Genomic DNA, 9,028 nt, shown 5'->3' with positions numbered 1-9,028 from the left:
TCTTACTTTCTCGGCATTCCGGCCACCGGCTACGCGCCTCAGAAGGATGTTGCTGATCTTGAGGCACGGCTCCTTCTGGTATTATCTCCTTTTTGCTGTATTTCCGTTCCTCACTTCTCCACAATAAACCTCGCTTCTTGTCCTTTCTTAGGGGTCTGCCGCTGTAAGGCACAGGCACAACTCCGTAGCGATCTGTCCCTTTCTAGGACTCTGCCAGGATCCCACCCCTGACAGGTCTTCACTCTCGCTCTTCCCAGCTACTTTTTCCCTAACTTCCTGTCCAACCCCCAGTTTTACCAAAGCGTGAGGAGTGGCCTACTAGATAGAACCAATCCCCCTGGTGGCCGGAGTGTGAAGTGTAATATGTGTGTGATACCTGGTCAGGTGAACTCCTTAAGTGCCATCAGACGTACCACCACTCCCCTTAGCGGCGGAGCATCAGTACTGCAACGACCAGGACTCTGGGGCGCTGCACATACAAGCAGAGTGTGGCTACATAGTTATCAGCAGCAGTGCATGAAGTAAGGGTGCGGCTAGCAACTCTATGAACACAGGACACAAACAAAGAAATTACAGCATAGCCGGCATTCGGAAGTAAAAAGAAAATGAAATACCATTTCAGGTTCTTTTAATAAGTTGGATAATCCTTTTAATGAACAGATAAAGTACAGACGTAATCCTGACGTAATCATCCAACCTTTCTGTCTACATACATGCACGTGGGTATGACTTTAGATTGTAATAAATACTGTGAATGAATGGAAATGAGGCAACCCACTAGTCTAGTACTATTAGAACATGTGATGTGTGAGGTCATTGTGGGGAAGGAAGATTAAGCTGATGAAATGAGGATATAAGATGGAATTGAGACTTCTCTTCATCTGTCAGTGCAGCATTGCCGGGCCTTACAGCTATGGCCACATGGACACCTGCTTCCCTTGCGGCCTCTGCCTCTGTATAAATGAAGAAAAGGATAATAAACTTAATTAACATCAACACTAGAATAATATAATGCATCAAGGATGGTATACATCTGTTCTCAATATTATGGCCAAAAAGAGACATTAAAAAGCACTGCCATCAAAATATATTGTAGTCATCATATGACGTAGCACTATGTACTTACAACTACTCATTTTGCCCTTTTACCCAGCTAATTCTTCTCTCTTCCATTAGGTCTATGACATCCATTGAATAAAAACTGACTAGCTGAATCCTTCTAAGCTCTATGTAGAAACATGAGGTCTCTTTTCCAGGTGGTGAACTTTGGCTGTCTTTATACCAGGTTCTCAGTATCAATACTGTGGGGTGTGAGAGCACTGAATGGGGTTCACGACCATCTCCCAGAGATTACTGTAGCTCTCACGTTCAGAAAGGTTGGTTATCACTGTTCAAAACATTCATGGATTTTCCATACATAGGTCATTGAGTGGGTGATGAGTGGAGGAGGTCTGACTACTGGCATTTTGACTATCCAACAGAATGAATCAGCTGCAGGACTGGGTGCAAAACCAGACACAGCTCATAGACATAAGCAGAGCTTATGTTAGAGTATGTCATCTATGTGATGTCAGTGGCTGTCATGAAGCTGGTAGGAGAAACACACACAAAAGTATGGCCCTCCAAGGTACATTTATACTGCATGATTAATCATGTTTGAGCATTTCTATGAACACTAGTTTCAAAATAACTGTGTAGTATAAACAGGCAGTCGAACACCCTATGAATGAGGAAAAAGCTCGTTCGTTGGATGAAATGATCTGTTGCTTTGCTCAGTAAAACATTCTTGGCAGCGCAGAATGATCTATTGAAGCATCGTCTGCCTGTTTAAACAGGCTATTAAATGTCTGCCAATCAACGAACAAGTATCTCCTTGGTCATTGTTAAGTGCTAATCGTTGGCCATTGTTGAGGTCGGCTAGTCCACGCAGACCATAACTTTTTGGATTATGGACATCCCAATGCCTAGATGCTCTCTGTTGACAAAAGGATGACTTAGCCAAATTGTGAAAGCCCAATATTAGGGTAATACAATCTCTTTTCAGTATCACTGCAGTTGACCAACTCCTTGGTGCACAATTACAGCACTAGCACTTTGTAGAGGACAAGATCTAGCAGAGTTTAATAGACATATAAGGAAGACAGACATGAAGGCCTTCATTAAGGCGCTGCATCCAATAAAAGTGGTTTTCCGGTTCCAGAAGAGCCGTATCCCATGGCTGCAGTGTGCTTTAAAAACACACTGTGCTTTATTCACTCTCACCAGGTCAAGCACTGAATTTTACCAGTTGTCTAAGGTAGGACATATACATTTATTTATGCAGAAGTATAACCAGGCATTCAATATACAGAATAGTGAGATACCATTATATAGAAAATTAGCCTAAGAACTATTTGCTTCATTATATTAGTAAGTAAGCAGGGAGCCATTTTACCTACCCATAGTAATGTCAGTGAGGAAAAGAATATTCTCAGTGGAACACCCAATTTTATCAGCAATTCTTCTATAGCTCTCACTTTCCACTTTGGATCCGACTGTAGTATCAAAATGTCCATTAATTAACTGAAAAAAAAAATGAATACATATATTACTAACTGATGGCAGTTGTACAGAGCAGAGTTAGTAAAAAAAAAAAAAAAAAAAAGATTTCATGGTATTCTGAAAGGTTTTAAGCTATGACAGTATCAGAATTATGATCCATGTAGAGGAATAGTGCTAATCTACAGATGTTGGTAGTCATCTGACGAACAAACAACATATTTTTTCATTGGGTACAATGATTTTTAAGGGGAATTTGTGACCAGGTTCTTGCTACCTCATATGATAGCAGCATATTGTACTAGCAGAAACCATGATGTATCACTCACTGTTTGGATAAAATTTCTGTTTTATCTGCAGCAGATCTCTGAATGCTGCAACTCTATGTCCCCACCCACACCACTGATTGGCAGCTTTTTGTATACACTGTGTGTAGGCAGAAAACTGCCAATCAGTGGTAGGGGCGTCATTATTCAGAACTCATGAATATGCATGACTATATGGCAGCAGGTTTACTAGTACATTAGTGATAAAATCACTGTTTTATCAGCAGTAGATTATCAAAACTACAAGCAGTCAAATAAAGACTGCCATACTCATTAGATGGCTGTCTCTCCCAGGGTTCGGCCGAGCACTCTTTTGTTCGGTGTGAGAAAGATGCCAACAGACAATTTTGGCAGAAGTTTCGCTTCAGGAGAACAAAGCGGTCACCAATTTGTCAGCGCCCCATACACATTAGAATCTGTGTGTCTCTAACACAGATGTTGCCAAAAAACCCATCAGAAGCTTCCAAACACAGGACATCATCATATGGGCAGTCCAGAATTGTTTAAACGCATAGAAATCTTAATGTATGTAAACTTTTGACTTTGCAATAAGTAATAAAAATGCCTTAAAACATTCTCTTTCTCTCATTATTCTAGCATTTAGCAAATAATAATTATGGTAATCCTAATTGACCTAAAGCGGAAAAGGTTTATTCCGATTTCATATCCCAGCAAAAATGTGTGACTCCTACAGAGGCATCGCATGTCCTGGGTGAAGGCGGCCATAAGTCAGCAAGTGATGTCAGACAGTATGGAGGACCTTTGGAAACAACTAGTGCAAGCCCATGAGCAGCAGCACCAACAGCATAAGCTACAGCGGCAGCAGCTGGCGCAACAGGAGACAGGAAAGCTACTTATGCAGCAGATCCAGCTCCAGCAGCAGCAACGGGACCAGCAATGACAACAGCAGCAGCAGATTGATTGATTTGCTCACAGAGGCGGTTTGTGGCATGGCAACAGCTCCAACTCCAAGGTCACTGGATGATCTTTCCATCCACAAGGCGGTAAGGAGAGCCCTGCAGAAAATGACCCCAGGTGATGACACAGAGAGAGAGAGAGAGAGAGAGGGAACCTTCTGCCAAATCAATGGGCTGAGGTCCTGACACCATACTTGTTGAGGGAGTCCCAGACAGCCTACTATAACTTGGCGCTGCAAGACGCCAAAGGAATATCGCAAGCTAAAAACTAATTTGGACACATTTGGGGGCGACTGTCAGGGCACAGCGGGGCCTATCACGGGGACCAATGCCCCACTCCCAAATGTTTGACCTAGTGCATCTGGTATAAAAATTGTTGCAGCCAGAATCCTCTAGCCCTGCACAGATGGTAGAGCGAGTGGTGAAGGACCAGTTTGTGCATTCCCTTCATAGGCCAATACAGATTTGGGTTGCCCAGGGAGATCCCAGAAAAGCAGATGAACTGGTGGGACTGGTTGAGAGGTATCGGGGGGGGGGGGTCTCGAGGATTCCTTGAGAAAGCAGCCCACTCCGCTTTGCATTGTTCTGGGACATGTGGGGGAAAGCAGGGGAGCCTGGTTGCTCGGACGACAGCCAGATCACTCCTAAAGAAACCTTGCCACAGGCCATAGAGGACGAGTTTCCCTTGTGTGTGCTTTTCGGCGACAAGGATGAGGTAGCATCCCCTGAGGCCAATATTACTGAGCTGGAGGTGTCCGAGAGAAACTTTGGAACTGCACAACTCAGGGACTCAACTCTTAAAAGGGGCATTTGAAAATGTGATAGTGTTTAATGGAGTGCCTCAGGAGCAAGGTGCAGACAGTTGGTTCCCGCATTTTGCTATGAATGGGGATTTGCTTTATAGACTAACCAAGCCAAGAGGTGAGGTGATAGAGTAGTTATTGGTGCCAGGGCCCTATAGAAGCAGGGTGTTCGACATGGCTCATTCCACGTGTTGGGTGGTCACTTGGGGACAGATAAGACTCAGGAACGAATCTTCCAGAGATTCTACTGGCGTGGGTGCTACAAAGAAATTATGAGCTACTGTCCTATCTGCCAGTTAACTTCCCCTGTGGCCCACTTCCACAGTCCCCTAGTACCGTTGCCCATCATCGAGGTTCCATTCAAACGCATAGCAATGGACTTAGTGCGGCCCCTGCTGAAGTGAGCAAGAGGACATCAATATATATTAGTGATCCTGGATTATGCTACCCGGTACCCAGGGGAGATACCCCTAAGAAATTCCTCCGCAAAGTGCATCTCTCGAGAGTTGCTCGATATGTTCTCTCGAACCAGTCTGCCGAAGGAGGCAATGATGAATCAAGGGACCACCTTCATGTTGAAGTTCATGAGGAAATTGTGCAAGACACTGCACTGAGAGGTTTAACAAAACCTTTAAGGCTATGTTGAGGAAAGCAGTGAAGAAGCCGAGACTGGGACTGTGTTTCCCTACCTGCTAATTCTCCATCAGGGAAGTTCCCCAAGCTTCCACAGGTTTTTCTCCATTTGAATTACTCTATGGCCGACACTCTAGAGGACTCCTGGATGTGGCAAAAGAATCCTGGGAAGCTGAGACCTCACCCTTTAGAAGCGTGGTGGAGCATGTTGCCCAGATGCAAGAGAGGATTGCCAACATGATGCCCATTGTGAAGGAACACCCCCTCAAGGCACAGGAAACACAGTCCAAAGTGTATAGTAGGTCAGCCAGGGTGAGACGGTTCAACCCAGGGGATCAAGCACTTGTGTTGGAACCCATGGTAGAGAGCAAGTTCCTGGCCAAGTAGCAGGGCCCCTATGAGGTGGTAGAGAAAGTTGGTGAAGTTAACTATAAAATCCACCAACCAGGGAAGAGTACGCCCTGTCAGGTTTATCATGTTAAATTAAATTGATTTAAACCATGGCAGGACAGAGAACCCATGGAAGCTCCTTGCTTGGTGGCAAAGTCCACTGTCAGCATGGAAGATGTTAAGGTATTGGACACTTTGTCCCGCTCACAGAAACAGCAATGTCAGCAGCTGTTGCAGCGGAATAAAGACCTGTTTTCTGAGTTGCCATGCCTCACTAGAGCATGAGGTACTCAAAGCCTCATGTTCGTGTCAATCTAAAGCCGTATCGGATTCCAGAGGCCGCAGAGAGGTGATCTTGAAAGCGGTGAAGTGGATGCTGAATGTAGGGGTCATTGAAGAATCTAAGAGTGGATGATACAGTCCCATAGTGTTGGTGCCAAAACCAGATGGGGAGTGGCAGCTCTGTAATGACTACAGGAAGCTCAATGAGGTCTTGAAGTTTGACACCTACACAATGCTTAAGGTACCTTCACACTAAACGATATCGCTAGCGATCCGTGACGTTGCAGCGTCCTGGCTAGCGATATCGTTTAGTTTGACACGCAGCAGCGATCAGGATCCTGCTGTGATATCGCTGGTCGTTGAACAAAGTTCAGAACTTTATTTGGTCGTCAGACCGGCGTGTATCGTCGTGTTTGACACCAAAAGCAATGATACCAGCGATGTTTTACACTGGTAACCAGGGTAAACATCGGGTTACTAAGCGCAGGGCCGCGCTTAGTAACCCGATGTTTACCCTGGTTACCAGTGTAAAATGTAAAAAAAACAAACTACATACTCACCTTCGTGTCCCCCGGCGTCCGCTTCCCACACTGACTCAGCGCCGTAAAGTGAAAGTGAAAGTACAGCACAGCGGTGACGTCACCGCTCTGCTGTTAGGGCCGGCGCTCAGTCAGTGCAGGAAGCGGACGCCGGGGGACGCGAATGTAAGTATGTACTGTTTGTTTTTTATACATTTTACGCTGGTAACCAGGGTAAACATCGGGTTACTAAGCGCGGCCCTGCGCTTAGTAACCCGATGTTTACATTGGTTACCCGGGGACCTCGGCATCGTTGGTCGCTGGAGAGCGGTCTGTGTGACAGCTCTCCAGCGATCAAACAGCGACGCTGCAGCGATCGGCATCGTTGTCGCTATCGCTGCAGCGTCGCTTAATGTGAAGGTACCTTTAGCGTCGATGAGCTTATCGAGAGGCTAGGACCAGCTCGGTACATTATCACCCTGGACCTCACTAAAGAATACTGGCAAAGTTCCCTGTCCTCAGAGGCCAAGTAGAAGATGGCCTTCTCGACGCCAGATGAATGTGATCAGTATGTTAGCATGAAATTTGGTTTGCATGGAGCTCCGGCAGCTTTCCAGAGAGCCATGGACTGGATCTTAACACCCCACAATAAAGTATGCAGCGGCCTACTTAGATGACCGACATATTCAGCCAGGACTAGGGAAGTAATCTTGGAAAAGTTCAGGCCATACTTGACGCTTTAAGGATGGCAGGCTTAACCATCACCACAAAAAAAATGTGCTATGAGGATGGGCTACGTGGTAGGTAGAGGTGAAATAAAACCTCAAATAAGTAAGCAATACAAAACTGCCCACAGTCCCTCTCGAAAAAGCAGGTCAGGACATTTCTAGGTATCGTGGGCCACTATCAAAGATTTGTCCTTAACTTTTCCCTGATAGCAGCCTCGTTGACGAATCTTCTGAAAAAGTCGGCTATGGCCAAGTGGTCACCAGAAGATGAGGCGGCCTTCTAGGAATGGAAACTGGTTCTCTGTAAACAGCCAGTTTTGGTGGCACCCAACTTCTCCAAATAGTATGTGGTTCAGACAGACGCATCAGATGTCTGGCTGGGAGCAGTTTTCTCCCAGGAAATTAACCAAGAGGAACACCCTGTGATGCACCTCAGTTGGAAGCTGTCTACATGTGGGAAGAACTACTCCATAGTGGAAAAAGAATGTTTGGCCATCAAGCGGGAGTTGGACACTGAGATATTACCTGTTGTTAGGTTTAGGTTAGTGTCGCACCATGCACCACTGTAGGTGGATGCGAGAGAAGAAGGGAAACAATGCCCGAGTAACTAGGTGGTTCCAAGCACTACAGGATTTTAGTTTTCAGGTAAAGCAAAGGCCTGGGAAACAATATTGGAATGCAGATGCCCTATCAAGGGTCAATTGTATGTTGTCAGGAGGTGCCAAACCCCCCGGCTTTGGGCAGAGGGGAATGTGTAAGATGGAAGCTGGCCGGGTCGTTGATGGGAGATATGCGTCCCTGAGGTGCCAAGGCTCAGGGAAGTAGGACCTGGAGAAGCAGGCTCCAGCACACTTGGTGCTAAGAGGTGTTTTAACGGACACAGATTATGGGTCCGGGTTTTACAAGCAGCTGAAAGCTGGGTAGGATCGGCTGCTCACTTACCTCCAGTCCAGGTCATGGATTGTCTAATTTAAGGCAGCTGGGGCTGTCTCACGTTGTCTGTGTGTTTTCCAAAGTGAGGAGGCCTTGCATGTGCTGCTCAGACCTGGCTGGAGTCGAGAGGTAAAGACTCACGTTTAACCCCTTTCTGCCAGCTGATGGAATAGTACGTCAGCTGGCAGAACCCCCGCTTTGAGGTTGGCTCCGGCGGTGAGCCCACCTCAAAGCCGCGACATGTCAGCTGTTTTGTACAGCTGACATGTGCGCGCAATGAGCGCGAGCTGAGTCGCGATCCGCCCGCGCCCATTAACTAGTTAAATGCCGCTGTCAAAGGCTGACAGCGGCATTTAACTAGCGCTCCCGGCCGCGCGGCCGGAACTACTCGCACCGCTGACCCCGTCACATGATCGGGGGTCATCGGTGCATTGCCATAACAACCAGAGGTCTCCTTGAGACCTCTATGGTTGTTGATGGCCGATTGCTTTGAGCGCCGCCCTGTGGTCAGCGTTCAAAGCAACCCTGCATTTCTGCTACATAGAAGTGATCTGTGCTTCACCTCTATGTGGCAGAGGCGATCGTGTAGTGCATGCTTCTAGCCTCCTATGGAGGCTATTGAAGAATGCCAAAATTAAAAAAAGTGTTTAAAAATATAAAAAAAATAAAAAATATATAAAAGTTCAAATCACCCCCCTTTCGCTCCAATCAAAATAAAACTATTTAAAAAAAAAAAAAAATCAAACATACACATATTTGGTATCGCCGTGTTCAGAATCGCCCGTTCCATCAATTTTTATTAAGGATTAACCTGATCGCTAAATGGCGTAGCGAGAAAAAAATCAAAACGCCAAAATTACGTTTTTTTGGTCGCCGCAACATTGCATTAAAATGCAATAACGGGCGATCAAAAGAACGTATCTGCACCAAAATGGTATCATTAAAAATGCCAGCTCGGCA

General features: G+C 45.9%; 1 protein-coding gene across 1 annotated transcript in view; it reads right to left on the bottom strand.

The window, feature by feature from the left end:
* Window positions 1-623: 623 nt before the first annotated feature.
* Window positions 624-9,028, bottom strand: part of ENOPH1 (enolase-phosphatase 1) — a 53,129-nt gene continuing 44,724 nt past the window's right edge. The window contains exons 5-6 of the mRNA XM_077274700.1: window positions 2,439-2,562; window positions 624-953 (exon numbers count right to left, since the gene is read on the bottom strand). Of these exons, the coding sequence (XP_077130815.1) occupies window positions 814-953; window positions 2,439-2,562 (264 nt within the window). The 3' untranslated portion in view covers window positions 624-813. The remainder of the gene's footprint in view (window positions 954-2,438; window positions 2,563-9,028) is intronic.

This window comes from Ranitomeya variabilis, chromosome 1 (genome assembly GCF_051348905.1).
Source record: "Ranitomeya variabilis isolate aRanVar5 chromosome 1, aRanVar5.hap1, whole genome shotgun sequence".
NCBI classification, from domain to species: domain Eukaryota; kingdom Metazoa; phylum Chordata; class Amphibia; order Anura; family Dendrobatidae; genus Ranitomeya; species Ranitomeya variabilis.
This window is presented reverse-complemented; position numbering and strand designations above follow the sequence as displayed.